At 40.9% G+C, this 21,441-nt stretch overlaps 1 protein-coding gene across 3 annotated transcripts in view; it reads left to right on the forward strand.

The window, feature by feature from the left end:
* ARHGAP26 (Rho GTPase activating protein 26) overlaps window positions 1-21,441 on the forward strand; it is a 413,435-nt gene that overhangs the window by 195,615 nt on the left and 196,379 nt on the right. For all 3 annotated transcript variants that reach the window (XM_081091772.1, XM_081091773.1, XM_081091774.1), the window contains exon 12: window positions 16,662-16,698. In XM_081091772.1, coding sequence (XP_080947898.1) covers window positions 16,662-16,698 — 37 coding nt within the window. The remainder of the gene's footprint in view (window positions 1-16,661; window positions 16,699-21,441) is intronic.

Raw genomic sequence — 21,441 nt, forward strand, 5'->3', positions numbered from 1 at the left:
TTAAACAGAAACACACATAGAGCAAGGTGATGAATTGATCAGTCAATGAAAATGTGACCAGAGGCTTCTGGGAATCTAACCCTGTACTTCCCCCAGGAGAATTGGTCCAGTATTTACTAGTTCACTGTTCATAGTAACTTTAGAGGGCATCACTACTGTGAATAATGAGAATCAACTGTGTATGTATATTTTATATCTGTAATTTTATAGTTATGATTATTTTGTATTCATATATAATTGCCGGGAGCCGGTCCATCCTTGCTGTTTCAAGGGACCTGGCATATGTGGCATACTGTTCTTAATATGTTTGCTCACCTTCTTGGCACTATGTGTTTTAACCAAGGTCTCTGAGAAAGGTTCAATCCCCAGGTAGGGATTTTCCCCTGAAGTTAGGGAGGGAATAAAACCTCTTAACTAAGTGCCAGGCGGGTAATTAATCATTTTAACTATGAACAATCATGCTTAAGCTACATAATCTTTACTCCCTGGAATGGAGATAAGAAACGCCCTAACCTTTGGAATAGAGATTGATAGGATTGGAATCAACTGGTATAAATACAGATGTAACAAGACAGAACTTAGAAGACAGAACCTACACACAGAACTTAGAAGACAGAACCAAGAAGACAGAACCTACACAGAACCTAGAGACAGAAGAACTTCGCTGGAGAGAACATGGCAAAAGATCCTGGACAGAAACTGGCAACAGAACCTAGAGACAGAACCTGGCTACAGAACCTGGATAGAACATGGCAAAAGAACCTGACTAGAACCTGGTGACTGAACCTGGCTGGAGAACCTGGACAGAACCTGGCTGGAGAACCTAGTGAGGGAACATGGCTACAGAACCTGGCTGGAGAACCTAGCAAGAGAACATGGACACAGAACTTGGCTGGAGATCCTAACCAGAACTTCGCTGGAGATCCAGACCAGAACTTGGCTGGAGATCCTGGCTAGAGATCCTGGCTAGGCTGCTGATCAACTGAACGCTGTCTCCGTGTCCTTCCTTCTTCGCCGACTCCGTCCACACCTTTGGGAACCCCTGGACCCGCTGGGGTTGGACCCCAGCATATAATGAATATTATATTAATATATAATTGATATAATACATACACGCATACATATTTTTTCAAATTAAAAAAGATTGATGCAGGACAAAGGAACCTGCAGAGGTGCCTGTGAAGCAGGGCCGGGTAGGGTTCAGGGGAGGTGAACATTTAAAAGACACAGAGTAAGCAACCATATCAGGTGCTGTAGGAAGGGGCCTAGAAGAGGCCTTGGGGTTTGTGTGTGTATCTGTTATGCTCTCAAGATCAGGTGAGAAGTAAGCTTGTCCTAATCTCTCCCATCCCCTCGGCCTTAGTCCTCTCAGTTGCCTTTGGCTGCTGGCTGTTCTTGTAGCTGAGTTCAGTGGCTTGTGTGCAGTGTGCTTGGCTCTCACCAGAGAAGAAGCAAGAGAGGCTTAGGTTGGGCACTGTGAGCTGCTGATATGAACACTAATAATCCCTTCCTTCTGGGTCAGCTTTAAAACACATTGTTCAGTAAGCTGAGCAGGTCTTTGATCAGCAGCCTTCCAAACCCTTTCCTTTCCAGTCTTAACTCCCTGTTCCTCAAAAGCAAGCATGTCAAACTTAAAGGCTAACACGGGCCAAATAAGGTTTAAGTTTATGTGGGCCGAAAAAAACCAAAAGCTTCAATTTTCATAGAAACGTAGGTTTATTTCGATAGAGACATGCTGAATACAATGGGCTGAAATAAATGAGTAATTGTTAACATAAAATAATAGAACATTTTAATAAAAATTAATATTTTTCTTGAACATTAACTTACCAGACACTGACTAACTGCACAAATTAATAAGCATAATGCAAATAAACCTATTTTTCTTGTTCTCCGAAAGCAAAATATTTCCTGTTGCGCACACCAAACAAGTCAGTACAAGATTAATGAAGTGGCAGTCGGCTGCTAAAATATTTGCTGCTAGTATTAGTGGAGAGAAATGGTGCACCTGTGCATAAGGCACATAAAGGAAATGAATGCAACATGATTATAGTAATCAGCCATAGTGAATGTTGTAGTTCGTTATTAATAATTATGTATAATAGGATATTGTAAAAATTAAGTTATAAGATCTTTATTAAAACGTTTCTTACATACTGTTATATTGGATGGGCCACAAAAATATTTGTTGTGGGCCGCATGTGGCCCATGGGCCGCCAGTTTGACACGCTTGCTGTAAAGTTATAGGACAAGTCTTTCTTAACCAATTGTCAGCCAATCCCAATTGAGTAGCTTGCTGATAAGATATAGGTGCCACCCTCCCATTGTAATAGGAAGCCTTGTGATTGGAGTCTTGACACAATTGCCTGACACAACTACCTAAAGGAATTCATTTTTTGATAGTGGGATATTAACATGTTAGGCAGAGAGGGAATATGGAATTCTAAAGTAGATCTGTTTCAGCCCCCCCCCCTTTAAAAGTTAGATAATTTTATTACGAAACCAAAGTAATAAGACAGAGTAAAATATTGGCCCCTCTTTTGATGGATTAGGAAATTCAGATCCAGAGAGAGGGAGAGCTTGATCAGAAGTCAGTGGCTGGTAAGGCTTCCCAGGCTTCCTGTCCATTCTGATAGTAGCTTTTGGTAGTGATGTGGTAGCTATGTACCCCCAAAATTAGCCTTAGCCATTATATATAGGGATGGGCAAAAATAGATTTATAATTGTGAGTACACGAAACACAGAATGTATTCTTGCATTACTTAATTGTTGTATTCTTTATTTGCATTACAACTGTAAACCTACTTTTGCCCAGCCCTGTATATATAGCTCTTTATGAAGTTAGGCATACTTACCTCCTTGTCCTGTCAGCTGAGTTGGTAGAGAGCAAATACTAGTTTTGTTAACATTGCAAGGATCCCTGAAGGTTATTTGGATTGATTCCATACAACAATGTTCAAGGGGATGGAAGAAGAGAGCAAGATAGGTTAGTGCTTCTTGTTCCTAAATTTATATTTGAACCAGTGAGTTACAAATCTGGGCTGTGACTCAGAAGCAACTGTAAATTATGTTTACAAACTAGGGGAACTAGAGGAATTAATTTAAGATGGCTCATAAACTTAAACATAAAAGCTAAAACTGTAAGGCCTGCGGAAGGAAACACAGGAGAAAAATCTTCGCAATCTGGGGTTAGCAGAGGTTTTGTAATAGGATACAGAAAGCAATAGCTCTACCAAAAAAAAAAAAAAAGGAAAATTTGATTTTATTAAAATTAAAAACTTGTGCTATCAAAGGCACCATTAAGTTTAAAGGCAAGCCACAAGTGAGAGAAAATATTTGCAAAACATACATCTGACAAAGGACTTATATCCAGAAGGAATAGTGAGCTCATAAAACTCAGGAATAAAAAGAACAACTTGATTAAAAGAATTGAACAGTCACCTTGCAAAGACTTAAATGTTTAATAAGTATATGAAATAGTATTCCCATAATAATCATCAGGGAAATGCAAAATAAAACCATGAGACACTATGACATACCTATCAAAATGGCTAAAATTAAAAGATTGACAATACCATGTGTTGGTAATTATGTGTTGTAACCTGAACTTTCATGCTGTTGGCGAGAATGTAAACTGGTCTAGCCACTTTGGAAAAGAACTTGTCAGTTTCTTATGAAGTAGCAAATGAAAATAAAACCTACCTATAATTCCACTGCTAGATATTTAGACAAGAGAAATAAAAATATAGGTCCTCATAAAGACATATAAAAACACTTGGAGCAGGGGGCAACCAAGGTGTCCATGTACAGGAGAATCAGTGAATAGCCTGTGATATATTCAAACAGTAAAGCACTACTCAGCAATAAAACCAAAGCACTCATTCATGCCACTATATGAAATTTTATGGTTAGTGAGACAAGGCAGCCATAAAGGAGTTCATACTATATGGTGTCATTTGAATGATGTTCTAGAAAAGGTAAAACTAATGCTGGGAGCAAGATAGAATGGTGTGTGTGTGTGTGTGTGTGTGTGTGTGTGTGTGTGTGTTTTAAATGGAAAGAGGCAGAGAGAATTGAGGTGATGGAAAAGTTCCTATCTTGATGGGGGTTTTAAGTTGCATGGATATATAAGAAATTGTCACAGCTCATGATTGGCACACTTAAGAATTGTGCATTTCATTGTAGGCAAATTTTAACTTTAAACTATTAATAAACAAATTGTGAACTAACTTTAGTAAATTATATGCATAGTGAAGTGTTTAGAGAAGCACTGATATCTGCAAGTTATTTTCAAATTTATAAAAAAATCAGATGGACTGATGGATGCTGGATGCTAGATATGTGATAAGGCAAATGTAGCAACATATTACCAATTATGGGATGGAGGTAATAAGAGGGGGTGTTCATTGTCAGTTCCTTCATCTTTTCTCTATGTTTGAAAAATTTTATTATAAAACTAGAGGCCTGATGCACGAAATTCATGCAAGAGTAGGCCCGTAGGGGGTGGATATATTGCTTTAGCTGGCCTGGCCTAAACCTGTCTGTCTTACCCCCAGAGTCAGAAATGTGAACTCTGCCTGCGTTGGAGAGGTATGAACCCCTAAAGCAGCAGTTCTCAACCTGTGGGTTGCCAGTGTGTGGGTCGAGACCCCTCTGGGGGTCGAACAACCCTTTCACAGGGGTCGCCTAAGACCATCGGAAAACACATACGTAATTACATATTGTTTTTGTGATTAATCACTATGCTTTAATTATGTTCAATTTGTAACAATGAAAATACATCCTGTATATCAGATATTTACATTACAGTTCATAACAGTAGCAAAATTCCAGTTATGAAGTAGCAGTGAAAATAATTTTATGGTTGGGGGTCACCACAACATGAGGAACTGTATTAAAGGGTCGCGGCATTAGGAAGGTTGAGAACCACTGCCTAAAGGGAAGCAGGCGAAGTTGCCTAAAGAAGAGTGAATGAATGCTGGGTATTCAGAGAACAAATGGTGATCTTCTAAGGCAGCAGTTCTCAACCTGTGGGTAGAGACCCCTTTGGCAGTTGAACGACCCTTTCACAGGGGTCACCTAAGACCATCCTGCATATCAGATACTTACATTACGATTCATAACAGTAGCAACATTACAGTTATGAAGTAGCAACGAAAATAATTTTATGGTTGGGTCACAACATGAGGAACTGTATTTAAAGGGCCAGAAGGTTGAGAACCACTGTAATCTAAGGGCTCTGATGGGTCTAACCTTACCCTTTCCCCCAGTCATTGTGTGGGAAATCCTGGGGAATCTTGATAAACTTCCTCCCTAACAACTTTTAACCTTGATCGAACCACAAGAATTCTAGAATCTACCATTCCCTTTTGTAAGCCCCATTCTGCTCCTTGGTGGTTATAGAAAAACACAGATATTTCTTATATACCAGGGACCCCCTCCCCACCAGCTCACAGCAAGGAAATCAGACCCCTCACTGCAAATGCTTCTTGGTGTCGGGGTTGGTGTCAGGATTATTCTTGGATTTAGGGTAGGACCTGTATCTGAGGAAACTTTGAGTCATCTGTCTAAAACTGTAGTCCTCTCACCTCACCTTTGTTGGACAGTCACCTCTTGCCTCTCTAAGGGGCATTGTGGGGATTCATGAGATTGATATAAAAGCCACTTGCCTTAAATCACATGGAGGAAGGGTGACTGGAATTCTAAGGGAGTGGGTTTTGTGCAGTAACTCACCCTCTGGACATCTCTCCTGGGCAGGACCCTGCCTGGGCAGCAGAACCAACTGAACAAGCCTCGAGTTTGGGATCATGTATACTGTGCCGAGGCATTTCTTATTTGCAGTTTCCAGAGCATAAGGTTGTCTTCCGACAGAGCTGTGCCACTGTTTCCAAAGACAAGGGGTTGGGGAGGAGGGAGAGAGAGAAACACAGACAGACATTCTGTTTAAGACTTTAGTTTTTGTCTGGGGGATGGGGAGGTGGTCTCTCCTCTCCCATGAAAACACCATGCTGCTGGGCTAGTGGGTTCATATCCACTTTTTAATGTTACATCAGCCTGAGGCCGGAAATGTGAAAGCCAGCAGGCTGCTCACACTGTGAGCTGGCCACATCCTACATACATGTCAGCTCACACCCTGTCTGCTTAACTGTCGTGCATTTGATAGCGAGCCGGCCTATGCCCTTTCTGTTGCCTTTAAATTTTTCCTAAAATACCTTTCTGACTTGTACATTACTTAGAGTTCTTTTTTCTTGCATCTAGTGTTTATTTGCATTGCCTGTGACTCTGATCTTGGGTTGAAAGCTAGGGAAGTTGCTTATAGGGGTTTTTAGGATTTCTGACTCTGAAATGCAAGGAAATTGCATAATGTTGCACCATTTCCTCTTCTTGTTGCTTGCGTGTTACCCAAAATACAGTAGTTCCTTCTAGAAGCCTGCAGGAATTTGGCAGGTCCTACCCTCTGATGGTTAATTGTAGTCTAGGGGTCAGTGTTATCCTGATTTGAGGTTGAATTTTTCTTGAGGTCAAACGACTGAGGCTTCCTGAATTATAACTATGGCAACTGTGTTTATATAACACATAAAGTCTAACTGGAGAGTGAGAGCACCGACAACAACCAGTGTTATTAACCCCAGAAACATTTTGTTCACGCTGAATTGAACAGGAAAAAAAACCAAGTTAAAATACATGGCCTTCCCCCTTCTCAGGATATCTGGGTGTAACTTACAACCGACAGGCTCCAGGAGGAGCTGTTTCCCCTTTTCCATTGAAATTATACCAGCTTTATTTGAGATTGCTCACAGGGAAGCACAGTAAGTGCCAGCAACACTCAAAGTGTGAACGCATCACTGTAAGGATCAAGGTAACTTAGTCATCAAGGTCATTATGGCTTTTGACCCACTAACAGGGACTGAGACAAAGGAATGTGTGTCTTTGTCTTAAGCTTCTGGTCTCTCAATCAGTAGCAATTTCTTGGACACTGACTGTATGCCCAGCACTGTTCAATGCCCCATAGAAGTATAAGAACTAATCATCAGGAATTTATTTGGAGATTAGAAATAATGGAAAATGAAGAATGAAAAATTACATCCTGAAGTATTAAATTCTATAGATCATAGTGTTAGAGCAGTGAGCAGTCAAAGAAGGAAGATATTAGGGTGGTCTACAGCCATCAAGTAAGTTAAGAAATCTTTATGGAGGTAGAGGAAATAGAAGTAACATTTTCAGTACTTCCAGGCACTGTTAGACTATTTCTAATTCTCCCAATACCCTCATGAAGTATTGTTATTTAGTTCTACTTTGTGATGTGAAAACACTCAGAAATGTTAAATAAACATCTGAAGTGGTAGAATCAACCCTGAATGCCAGGTCTCCAGAGGCCACAGTAAACAATACATTTTCCACTGTTCTGGAATCTGCTTGTGCAGGTGAAAGGTCAGGTTAACAATTATTAAACCTCAAATGAAGTTGACTTTGTTAGCCCTGGAATGCTCAGGGCCACCTTCTAGATGAGACGGAGCTCAGTCCTGTGAGTTAGAATGACCTTCAGCCATCCTTCCTGCTTGAGTGGATCATATGGCGCTCTTAACACATTGTGGACAGATCACGAGAATTCTCGCTTCATATTACACAGTATTTTACAAAGTATCATACTTTAAAAAGGTATTAGCTTGTAAGAACATGTAATAAATAATTTCAAAATGCAATGGGTATTTAATTTTAAGATTTATGTAAAACGTTTTTTGTACTCGTTCAATAGAAACTTATCTGGCCACTGGGTAAAGCTAGCAATAAAACTACTGGTCCGCAATGTGTTAAGTGTAGTCATTTGTATCCAGCTGGAATCTGCCTTTCTCTACCTCCACTTTCATCTCCATTCAGGATAGTGAGTCTTCTCCTTCCTCATGACAGCTCTGCAAGCGTTTGAAGACTGATATCGTGATGTCTTAAAGGTTCCTCTTCTCCAGCCAGAGCTGTGGTTCAGGAAGCACATCTTGCAGGAGCAATGTGTGTGACAGATGGAGCAGAGAGAAAGAGGGAAGCCAGCGAGACCAGGGAGAAAGCCAAGTCAGGATCCAATGAGAAGACAACACCTGACCTAGGGCAGTAGAAAAAAGAAATGGGGACGAGGAATAGATTCAGGATATATAAAAATGATAGAATTTATCAGTCTTCAAACTGGCTGGGTATGTGAGGCAGAAGAATGGGGAACTCAGGAGTGACATGTACTACTTTCTTTCCTGCTCTACTTTGTGGCATATTTTCCTTTGTTCTTTATTCTGGAGTTCCCTATGAAGCTTAATTCGGCTTTTCTCTCATTAGCTCTTTTGTATTTGCTACTACTCTTGGCTGCAAGCAACAGAAACACAACTTTTTTTTAAAAGGATGTTGTTGGTTCACTCATGAAAAGAGCAGGGAGGAACCTCAGATGCATTTAGATAAAAGAGCTCAAACAATGCCATTGAAATACAGTCTCCGTATCAGGGCTCCACTTTCCTTTGACCTGTTTTACTCGGACTTTGTGTAGATGGTGGCAGAGTTGGCCACAGAAATTCCAGGTGTATCCCATTCTCCCCGCAACACAGCAAGGCCTCATTTTCAGCAGTTATAATAAAAAGTATTAAGAACAAGTATTGTGTTGACTGGCCTGGGGTGAATCACTTGCTCAATTGGATGCAATATCTGGATTACATGTCCAAACCTGCAGGTGGAATTGGGGCCGCCCTCCTCACCCCACTGAACAGCATGGACTTGGTGAGGCTGGGGGCGGGGTGCTCCCTAAGGAAAATTAAGGTGGTATCTCTAGGAAAAGAAGAACATGGGTCCTGAGCAGGGAGTAGTAGCAGGTCTCCAGAGCACTTTGTTTCCCCCTCAGTATCACTGAGGAATTATATAAGAGGTAAGCCCTTTATATCCTTAGATACAAAGCAACAGGCAATGCCTGAACTCCTGGAAAAAGGTTTCTTTTTCTGCCCACCATCATTGTCATAATCATATTGAACAGCAAGCAGTCATTTTTATTTGCGGGCATGCTGGTGTGCTGGTGTGCAAGCAGGCTTCAGCACTGTCAGAGACGCTCTCCAATTGGCTTTAGGAGCATAGCCATTTGGTCACATTTGGCTGGGCCATTCTCCAAGAGACCCTGAATCCTAAGGCACCTCTGTTGCATGAAGTCTAATAACCCCATCCTTCAGTCTCATTTCAGAACACCCCGGTGACACTTGGCCTCTGAATCCATTAGCAGCTTTTGTTGTCACTTAGGTGCAGAGCTGACATTCAGCAGTGTGCCAGAGAAACAAATGGCTACGTGAGGGATTTTGATAGCCTTGAGTTGAGCCAAATAAGATAAGTCTGTCTTATATAGTATCATAGTAAGGTTGGAATTGTATATTTCCATTCATCTCCAGGTAAGGATTCCAAGAGAATTTGCCAGATGTTTGGAAGAGTGAGATACAATCACCTGGAAATGATAGATCCAGCTTACCTTTTCTGTCTGGTCAATGCACCATTTCATTGTCCCATCTACTCCAACTTGAGGATTTAAAAAAATATTCAGCCTCTCTTTTACTCCTCTACTCAAAACTGTTCATTCAAACCATACTTATTGAATGGCCTGCTATATGCCATTACTGAACCCTCTTTACATGTAATCCTGCAGGGCAAGGGCAAGGTTTTCATATTTGTTCAAGAACAGGTCAACGGGAAGAGCCATCAGATAAGATATATTTTTATTGGCTTCACTTTCGAGAGCCCCTCCCTAAGACAGAAAATGCAATACCAGTAGTAGTAGAAAGGCAAGCCAGAGGGAATGTTGCTTGGTGAGAAATGGAAAAGCAGCAGCAACCATTTTATTCCCCTTCTCTTCAGCACGTGTTTCCACTCAGGCTGTGGTAATAAGAGGCACATTTCTCTCGGGGGAGGAGAAACCAATGTCTAGTTCCCAAGTTGAGACACATCCTTACTTACTACAAGCTGTTCACACTGGTTTTATACCCGCATGCTTAAGATTCAAAATTTCCTTCTCAAAAAGCTTTTCCAAGTGTGGCCTGTGGTCCCCACTACCAGAAGAGAGGTTCTCCTGGATCTAAAAACTCATGTTTATTATTGGGTGATGTGCCACAGTCCAAGGATGTCTTACTAGTAACTTCTCAGGGGTGTTACTAAAAGTTCTTAAATTTACCCTGTTAATGGAGTTGCTGAGTATTTGAATGTGGTGTGCTACTAAGAATTCTGTCTGCCATACAATCCTTGACAATGCTGGCCAGCTCACTCTTATGTGCTCATAGTTTTGAGGAAGGACGTTTTTAGGCATCCTAAAGTCTTGAATGACTACTATACTTTATTAATTAGAAATTTGTAGAATTACTGTTAAGTTCAAATTGGATGGAAACATTGTTCTTTCATAATGGCTGCATTGTTGCCGTTTTAATTTCTGCTTAGCTTCTTTTGAGTTCTTTGTTAATTGCCAGACTCCATTTCCCATGGAAAGTTGGACAGGGTAGGGAAGTTTGGTTGAGTATAGACTCTAGTCTAGAGGGCTTTGCCACTTGCTAGCTTTGTGACCTTAGAACAGGGGTGGGCAAACTTTTTGACTCGATGGCCACAATGGGTTCTTAAACTGGACCGAAGGGCTGGAACAAAAGCATGGATGGAGTGTTTGTGTGAGCTAATATAAATTCAAAGTAAACATCATTACATAAAAGGGTACGGTCTTTTTTTTTTTTTAGTTTTATTCATTTCAAATGGGCCGAATCCGGCCCGCGGGCCGTAGTTTGCCCACGGCTGCCTTAGAACCTTATTTCACCTACATGATGCTACAAGATATAGGCAGTGTAGTACCTGATAAGCTTGAGGATGAAATAAAATAATTCATGTGCGTGTTTAGTATGGTACCTGGCACATAATCAGTGGTGAAAAGGTGATTGGCAGTGGTTGGTTACTTTTATATTTGACTTTTGTTAAAATAAAACAAGACTAAGAACCCATTGATGTAACAGTTGACTTTAGATGGTCTCCTTCCCTTTTGTCCCCTAATTAGTTTCAGTTGGTTAATTTCCAATGCTAATGAGATCTGTGTCACTGACTCCCTCAAGGTACATTCTCATGCTTAGCCGATTATCTCATAGGGGATAAGTGTGAAGATTGGAAGGAGGAGGGTGACAGTGTCAGTGATGAAAGTTAATCTTTATAGAATGCTCATTGGGCCATAGCATTTGTATTCTATGCTGTGTTAAATGTTGTGTGTCTATCATCTCATTTAGTTTCACAACCACCCTAAGAGGTAGGGAATATTAGTATCACTGTTTTACAGGTGGCAGGACTGAGGTTTAGTGATGTTAAGTGATTAGAATGTATAGCCAATAATGGTAGAGCTGGACTTTGAACCTAAGCTGCTATGAGTCAGTTATAACTGACAGAAACAGTTCAAAAAAGCAAGGCCTCATGGTGATGGTTCCATTGTCACACAGAGAGAAGGGACATAGCTGATGCTGCAGAACTGGCTTGTGCAGTATTTCAAGTTGTTCGCATGTAGTTCTGTTTTGTGTGTTTCCACATTGACATATCATGGAAACAACCAGTGGGGAGAGGTTGAGATATTCCAGGACACTCAGGGAATTATGGAGCTTAGAGGTGAGTTCAAGTGCACTTTAGATAGGAACAGCAGTTTTAAATAAATATGCCTATGAATTTATTTATCCAACACCTTCATTTTGTGCAGATTTTGATTCAAGTATTTATGCAGCTGTGTACTAGAGGGGAAAAGTGAGATTGTTTTGTCTAATTATTGCTTTATTTGTGCCTTTAATTTATAATTTAAAAGAAATTCTTCTTTGTGCTTTATCACTAAGGCCTGCGTAATTGTCATAAAGGTTACCCATTAAAAAATTCTGGGAATCCAATGATTCTGTAGTCTCTCTTAATTCTCTAGGGACATATAAATTGAATTGACTCAGCAGTGAACAGAATTTATTGCAAATCACATTTTAGTGCAGAGGAAGCATATGAAGGCTTTCCTCACCCTCCTTTGATTTATTAAATTGCGCTCCCATTGTAGCTTCTGGGTGAGGACTCATAGAGTTGCTGTGCCCTGTGATTTGTATCAAAGACCCACTTTCCTGCCTGGTGTTTATCTTCAGGATCAAGCCCTGTGGTTCAGAGAGAACATGAAGTGTTCCTTCTATGTTAGGTGCCAGCTTGTTGCATAGGTTAGTAGTGATCGCTTCAGGCTGGAATCGGAAGGCCGTTCCCAGTTTCATTTCCTCTTACTCTTGGCAGATTTTTTCCTCCAGTGACTCACCTTCCCTAGCTGGCCAGAACATCTCATTACCTTTGTCGTCATTGTCGTTGTCATCATCATCATCCACAATGTCTTACTTATCATGTGGTTAGCGGTTAAGAACTTGGGCTCTGGAGACAGACTGTAGGAGTTCCTGTCTAGATTCTGGCCACTTCCAGCTGTCTAACCTTGGGCAAGTGACCTAACCTCTCTAATGCCTCAGTTTGCTCATCTATATGATGGGAATTATTAGGTTGGTGTGAGGACTGTACAAGATAGTATATATAGAGCACTTGGCATGGTGTCTGATATATAACGAGGCGTTTGTCATCATCATTTTTATTAATTTACTATTACTGTTGCAATTATAACATAATGACATTCATATGGATCCTGATAAGGTAAACATGCTTCTATTCTCTAGAAGCACCCACTTGAAAACAAACATGCATTGGCCTGGATATTTAATAAATCTTGATGTTCAGCAGAAGCTAGATCATACCTACATCAAAGTGTATAAAGATAGAAGGCTAAGAAACTTGAGTGTGGCCAGGTCTCAGAGTACTATGGCTAGTCAGGACAGATAGACTATAGCTTCTGTTGGGTTGTTGAGAAAATGTATTAAGTGATCGGTCTTCATAGGAGCCATATTCAGGCTTGTTTAGTAATTCATGGCTCCTTGAATTGATCCTGTAGAATTGGGTGTGTCCTTTTAAAACAAAGGGTCTGGAGATGCTTACTTGAAAGTATATAATCTGAGATAGCTCTGCTAATCATGAGCCAGGAGCCACTGCTAGAGACCTTTCATTTTAGGAAAGTGCCCTTGCCTTTGAACTTCAGTCTGAGACTAATGGGCAACTGATTTTCTATAGAAAAAGATTTTCCCAGAACAGACTGACTATTTCTAAAGGTAAATTGCATACCCTTTGCCTCTGCCAGTATGGAAGGTATTTATGAACCACAGACCACTGGGGTGACTTGGTCGTTGTGTGCATTTGCAACTGCCTGGAAATTAAAAGAAGACTGGAGTATCCCTGTAGGGGCAAGATAGAATAGTATGCCACCTCCCAGCTCTGTGTCCTTGGACAAACAGTATAACCTCTCTGGGCTTGGGGTCCACATCTATAGACTGGGAATAACACTAGTACCTAACCCATAAGGGGGTTTCAAGGATGATGTCATGTGGGTACTTGGTAAATGTTGAGTAATAAAGACATTCTCTGTCAATGCTGTTAGTTTTCTTAGTGCAGAGGAAGCATGTGAAAGCTTTCCTTACCCTCCTCACTTTCCTCAAGATAAGAGGATACAACCCTCTTACCTTGGCACTATCTGGCCTTTGTGGAGGCACGGCTCCTCCTAGACCAGTGATGGAGAACCTATGACACGCGAACTCATTTTTTTTGGTTGATTTTTCTTTGTTAAATGGCATTTAAATATATAAAATAAATATCAAAAATATAAATCTTTGTTTTACTATGGTTGCAAATATCAAAAAATTTCTATATGTGACACGGCACCAGAGTTAAGTTAGGGTTTTTCAAAATGCTGACACGCCGAGCTCAAAAGGTTCGCCATCACTGTTAGACCCCGGGCCTTCCTGGTTGGGCCTTGTAGTCACACACTCCTGGCGGGCATAGTTTATTAGCTTCATTTCAGAACTCATTCTCTTTGGCTCATTTACCAAACTAGACAGAGATTAATGGCCTGGCCTCAGAGGATCAGGCAGCACATGTTTCTGGTGCCTTTGGCTCATTGATCACACCTCTCCAATTTGGGGAGTGCTTGGTTGTTCCAGACAGTGGTCTCCTGAGACCAGGAAACCTGTTTGGTGCAAACTCACCTCCTAATTAAGGAGGGCTGAAAGCCTTGCATTTTGCTATTTCTTCTGGATTTTTTTAATTTATAAACAGGGGCAAGTGTCTCTGGGATAAAATGTTTGAATTTAATGGGAGGGATGGCTGGGAAAAAAAAACCAAAAACTTGCCAAAATATGGTCTCTTTCTCTGCACTTTTCTTACCCAACTTCCCAAGGTTAGTGAGCACCATTCACCATGGATTGCTGGTCCCAACTATTACGAGGCCTCTCATTTCCCTAACAGGTCACAAGGCCCTGTAAGACTGCATCACTGCCCCTCTGCCCATCCTTAGTTCCTACCTTACACTGATTGCTGACCATACTGGCCTTCCTCGCTCCAAAAGACCATGCCTTTCCCATCGCAAGACCTGCACTTGCTGTTGGCACTGGCCCCCAGGTCTTTCCAAAGAGGTCCCCTCATCATTCAGGTCTCATGCAAATGTCACCTTTTCTCCACCTCAGGTTCGCAGTAGTCTTTTATTTCTCGACTGTACTTATTATCAATATTTGAATATCATATTTGTGTCTCTTTTTAATTCTGTTTAGTTCCCTAAAGGCTAGTTCCAGGAAGCAGAGGTTATAGCTGTTATGTTCATCTGAACCCCTAGCATCTAGAACACTGCCTGGCCATTATAAGCACATAATAAATACTTGTTAGATGCATGAATGAATAAGCAAATTAATGAATTGCAAGTAACTTTAGAAATTACCCATTCAAGAGGTCTTCAAACTTTTCAGGACAGTATCCCCTTATTTGATAGTCACATGAATAAAGCAAGGGAAGGAGGACATTTGGATACTTGGAGTCTTAGCTTCTCTCCCAGCCCTTCTGGTAGTCCTACTGCAGGGGCTGTGGGGTTCAATTTGGAAAGCATGATCTTCTAGTCTAAATTCTTCACTTATATTGATGGTGGAGGTACTGCTGAGGGAGACTGGGCAACCATGTTATCTCGGTACAGAAAGAATATCTTTCCCAAAGAGTTGAAGTCTTTGAAATACTGGTCTACTAGTCAGAAGAATGGAGTATTTTTAGAGGGAGGATAACACTTAGCTTAATTAAGGTTCAAGGTTTCCTATCATCAAATCAATTGCAAATGTTCATCTGTAGTTACCAGGGGTAGCTCATGGGCTATACAAAAGCAGGTGGTGGGCTGGATTTGGCCTGTGGGCCATAGGTTGCCAATACATGACATGCTGACATTTATTACATAAGATAAAGCCCGTGCTTTAGAAAAATATCATAGTGCCCAAACCTGGTGATTATGATCTGTAGGTGTGAAAAAGCATCGGGGGATGCTGGCCATCAAACCTAAAAAAGAACAGCACAGCATATTCCAAGTGAGTCTGATGGCCACTCTTGCTTGAGAATCATTTGTTTAACTCTTAGAGGAACTGAGTCATGAAAAGCGAGCCATGAAACCCTAAAAGCAGCGGTTCTCATCCTGTGGGTCGCAACCCCTTTGGCGGTCGAACGACCCTTTCACAGGGGTCGCCTAAGACCATCCTGCATATCAGATATTTACATTACGATTCATAACAATAGCAACATTACAGTTACGAAGTAGCAACGAAAATAATTTTATGGTTGGGTCACAACATGAGGAACTGTATTTAAAGGGCCAGAAGGTTGAGAACCACTGCCTAAAAGGGATGTTTACCTGCTAGGAATGTTATACCTCTATTTTGAAAAAATATATATATTTTGAATTTTATCAACAAAAAAATTTGTGGACGTTTGTTTTCTCTCTTGTTACACAACTACCTACATAATATCGTTTATTTTGCCTCCTGGCCCACAAAGCCTACAATATTTAATTCTGTCTGGTCCTTTACAAAAAAACTTCCCGAATCTTGCAATATGTCACTGTCTGTTTTATGTGGGGCACTTTCCCTTTCATGATTCCTGTAAGTCGTTTAGGGGTTTCTGTTGTAAAAGTAGTATATTCTCCTTATAAAATTCAAATTTACAAAAGCCTGTAAGGTAAAAAATGATTGGTCCCTTTCCCCAGTGTTAACACTGAATGGTTTGTAATGTATCTTTGTCATGAATTTGCCACTTACTGGCTGTGAGGCCTTAGTTAACGTCTCTAACTCTCAATTCTCCATTTGTAAAACAGTGGTAATAACAGCTCCTCCCCAAACAGGATTGTTTTGTGGATAATTTGAGGTAATTCATGTGAATTGCTTACCACATTGCCTAGTGCACAGTTAATGCTTAATGATTTATAAATAATTTTAAATGTTTTCTCCTTTTTAGTTTTATATACACACATAGGTTGTTTTTTAAAGAATATGATTTTTTTAAACAATAAAGTTCCACAGATGATTCTAATGTACAACCACTTAAGAGCAATTGAAGTAAATACTGGGAACTAGATAATTATAGACGGAATTCATATTTAGGGGCTAGCTAGAAATTGCCTTCTATCTTACAGCCCAAACTAGGGAAAGGGGGAAGGTATTGGTATTTTTCAGTGAACCTGTAGGGTGATATAAAATGCACACAAGTAAATGTTTATTTCTATTTTCCAGGTCTACAACTCGAATAAAGACAGTCAGAATGAAGGAAGTAAGTACTGTGGTTGATAATTTTCTGTGGTTGGGGTTGGGATTGGGCTTTGAGAAGTTGCTACTCCAGAGAAGAGCCACCAGGAGGTGCTGTGGGCATGTTGGGTCTGCCCCATTCCCCCCAGTGCAGCCTGACAGGCTTCCACCCTGACACATCTGTGACTCCAGGACATTCAATAAGCCTGACTGGCAGGACTGTTAACAACACTGCATTATATAACCCTTCACACTATACAGAACATTTTCATGTACATTAGTTATCTCAGTTAATCCTAGGTCCTCTTAAGAATGTAGCTCCAATCATCACTTAAAAGTCACTTAATCCAATCGTACTCAGCTCCCAGAGAACCCTGCCTATGAGAAAGCCAGAATTGACTTTGCCTCCCACACTGTCTTGCTCAAAGGACTGGAGAGGCAATAGCTATCTCAGTGATCGCTTAGTGTTCTTTGTTGCCTCTTTGGAGAGGAGGAGTGGAAGACAGCGAGCTCTGTAATAATGTTCCTCTTTGATGAGAGTGACCCTGGGCAGCCTCCGTAGAATATACAGGACATTCTCCCCGATGCTGGCTCTGAGCACTCTGGTTAATCATGATTTCCAAGGGCACCTGCAGCCTGGTAAAGATGAGGGGATTAAAACAAAACTGCTGCAGCTAGGGTGTTTGGGCTGATTATCTCCTTGGTGCACAGGAGAAAAAACACATTCCTTCCAGGTTGCTACAAGAGTACAAAGGAAATTCTGTCCCCTTTCCTTAGATTTGCTTTGTCAAATTTACTTGGGGAAAAAAAATTCAAAGGTAGCCTTACCATGAATTCCAGTCATGTCAGAAAAAATCAGTAAAAACAGTGCCTGCCCATGTGGACAAAAGGATGAGCTATTTTATGTGTGTGAAATCCATTATAGGACAGAGATTTTCACTCTTTCAAAAAACCAAATTGTACCAGGAATTTTTTGTTTTGTTTTGTTTTTTAATCGTCACCTGAGAAAATGTTTTTATTGATTTTAGAGGGGAAGGAAAAGGGGAGGGGGAGAGAGAGAGAGGGAGGGAGAGAGAGAGAGAGAGATTGGTTGCCTCCTGTTCCCATATGCATCCCTACTGAGGATGGAACCTATAACCTGGGTATGTGCCCTGACTGGGAATCGAACCCATGACCTTTCAGTGTATGGGACAGTGCTCCAACCAACTGAGCCACACCACCCAGGGCTTTCCTAGGAGTTTTATATGAGATATTAAGTAATTTGGAATGGTGGCTTTTGGTAGGTGGAGACCTTTAGGACAGGAAACAATGTTTCTTTGTTTTTTTCTTTTTTCCCTCAATAATTGAACAAGAAAAAAGTTTTTCAAGTAAGTATTCAAGGAAACAAGTCATTTTTTCTTTCCCTCTTCATAAGGTGGGATTGTTTTACAGTGCTTGAAATAAACTCTGGATAACTTGGGCTAAAATAACAATAGCAAAAGCAATAGTAATAATCACATAGGACTATAGAAGGCTGTAGGGTAGCTCACAGTAAAGTAGGAAGAACTGAAGAACCGGCCTTGAAGACATTCCATCTCTGGAGACCCAGGAACTAATGAGAAAGGGTCTCCTCGGTGATATTTGCAGGACGATACAACTCTAAACTGTTTTTAGTTCTTGCCTCTCTCTTCTGGGAATTCAGATTCCCCAGGGAAGGTAGCATCACGTTGGTCTAGCTTGGGGCCCAGCCAGGGGAAATCAAGACCTTGATTGACAGTTTCTGCATAAAACGGGAGCAGAGTTGTTTGCCAGAGGGAAATCAGGGAACACACTAGGATAAGAGAGGCTAGGTAACAAGCAAGCCAAAGTAACAGATGCCCACACCGTATCCCTGAGACATACTCCTTATAAGGACCCAAGAATTGAGGGGGATCAGAGGCATAGGAATGGAGACCCCCCCAACCTGAAGTTTCCTTGTAACTGTGGTCTTAAGAACTTGCTTCTCTCTGCTTGAGATAAGTACTAATAGATTTGAAAGATGACCCTGATTCCATTGGTGAGCATTGTCAGCTGATTCTACCATTGCAGTTATTTGCATTTTCACCCCACCCCCAGTGCTCCTTGCCCAGGGTCTGAATTCTGCAACTCTTTTTCTGTCTATACCACAATGAAAATTATTTTGAAGTTAGGAAGTCAATCTGATATGAATTTAAGAGTGAGGCATTGCTCTTTTTACCTTCAGTAACCAAACTTCAAATGTCTAGCATTCTCTTTCTAGAAAATGTTTTGGTGGGAATTCGAATGCCAGCATTTTATCACAGAGCTGGAATGGGTAGGTAGCAAAAGGAAATTTCTCTGGGACACTTCCGAATTTGCTTCTTTCATTTTGAAATTTCTCTCAGGGCCTGCAGCACCCATGGGGTACAGGGCATGGCCATAAATAATGTCGGTCAACTGCTGGTATTTTCCAAATAGCCCAGTTGCCAGGGAGCGGATGGCAGCAGATAAATATAGGTGCTGAGCCTTTATCCTCTCCTTTTTATTCTCTATTTGGATCTCAGATATAGAGAGATTGAATTAAACATACTCATCCATTGGTGGCACATTATCATCACAGGGCCCTCCATTCACTCATTTTCATTCTTTTCTCAATTCCTATTCCTTTTCTCTCAGATAAGCCACCATTCTAATGTGTTCTTTTAATCTGTATTCTCGAACAATTTGTGTATGTTTTATCTATACATAAAATTGTATCGATTTTTTAAGTGACACAAATGGCTGTATGTCTTGCTCAGTTGACTTTGCTCCCTCAGCATGGTCTTAGGAGCCATCCATAGTCCTCTGTCTGCTTCTAGAACCTGGCTTCTGTCTGCTGCTCACTCCATGGTGCAGGACACTGTCCATCTGCTTCTGTAGAGATGCCCTCCACCTCCTCATGCCTCCAACTCCTCATCACTGCTAACGACACCAGCATCTCTTACCTGTCCCCCTGTGTGGCATTTCTTTGGGTTATGTGCACGGGGAGAATTTCTGGTCTGTTAAGGGGAGTGCATAGACATAGTTTTAGGAGGACTCTCATGTCCTTCTCCAGAGCAGTTGCTCCACAGTCCCACAAACACTCCTTGATGATTTCTCTATTCCTGCCAGCTCTTGCCATTATTCAGCTACCTAATTTTTTGTCAGTGATAGCTCATTGTTGTTTTAGTTTATTTAGCTCATTTCTCTGATAATTAATGAGCTTGCGCATCCCTTTATTTGCCTGTTTACTGGGTTTCCTCTTCTTTTTTTTTTTTTTTGCCTGGTTATGTTCTTTGCCCATTTTATATGGCAGGTACCAATTTTTCTTATTGATATGTGAAGTTCTTTCTGTATTCTAGATATCAATCCCTTGTTAGGTGTAGACATTTTAAATATTTCTTCCTATCTTGTCATCCATCTGTTAATATTATATGTGATATCCTCCCTTGAGTATAAAGCCTTGCTCTTTTAATATTCAAATTCATCTTCTTTTCTTGCATTCTGGTTTATGATTTTCAAGTTGTGTTTTAAAGAAGGCCTTCCTGACCCATGTCACCAAGATGTACATCTACATTTTCTTTTATTGGCTTCCTGATTTTATCTTTCACATTTGGGCTTCTAATCTGATATCTACCATCATATTAATGCTTCATGAAGATCCAGCTTTGTTTTGTCCATATGAGGAGTCACTTTTTCCACCAACATCTACGAAACTCCATTCTTTCCCCCTTTGACCTCTGGTGCCAGCTTTCTTGTACATTAGGTTTGCATATCTGAGCTCTGTCTCTCAGCTCTTTATCTCCTTGGTTTATTTGTTCTTGGGCTCAGACCTCTCTGGTTTTAATATGATGGCTTTGAGGCTGCTCTTCATATCTGGTAGTTTAAGTCTTCTGTCTTTACTCTCCATTTAAGGGTTGTCTCAGCTACTTGTGGAACTTTATCCTTCTATATAAATTCTGGTATATGTGTGATAAGTTCCTCAGAAACTTAAAATTTTCATTGGTATCTCATTGAACGGTATTGATTGATTTGGGGATATCGACACTTTCATATTAACTTATCTCCTCTAAGAGCTTGGAATGCTTTCCATTTATTTAGACCACCTTCGTCATTTATTAGAGTTTTAGTTCTCTGCCTATAGATCTTGTGCATTTTTGGTTTGGTTAATCTCTAAATACTAAATTCAGAAACCACTCTGCTCTTTTTGCCAATCTTAAGGACCTTTCACCCCGTGGATCCTGCAGACATCAGGGATCCTTTCCTGGGTTTGTTCCTAGAGTATCAGGAATATACACCAATGACACTGAGTTTTCTCTCTTGGCTACATTCTTACCTGGTAGAGAAGGGAAGGGAAAAGATGGGCGTAAGGGTAATAGAGAGGAAGTAGGGTTTATTGCTCCCTAGGCTCCTTTATTGAGGGAGTGATCTTACAGTGTCAATAATCTGGACAGCTGATACCTTGCACTGATTTGCCCCCTTTCTTATTACAAACAATGGGACTCTGCATTAGGCAAGAACCCCTCCTCCTGCCCCACCCCTGTGGCCGCCTTTGCCATCTTCATGTATATCTGCTGAGTCTACATGTCCTGTTGCTTGCCCTGCCTTTGGCTACAGTTATGAGAATTGGTTTATTTTCCTTTGAATTGAGCTCAGGTCAGAAGCAGGAAGAAAAGCCAGGAAATGGCCTGTCCTCAGCCCAGGCGGCTGTTGGCCTGTGCTCCCACCTGAGGAACAGTTAGAAAGCCAAGGACTTGTGCAGGGCAAGAGCAAG

The sequence above is a fragment of the Myotis nattereri genome (assembly GCF_964212035.1).
Source record: "Myotis nattereri genome assembly, chromosome: 5".
Lineage (NCBI taxonomy): Eukaryota > Metazoa > Chordata > Mammalia > Chiroptera > Vespertilionidae > Myotis > Myotis nattereri.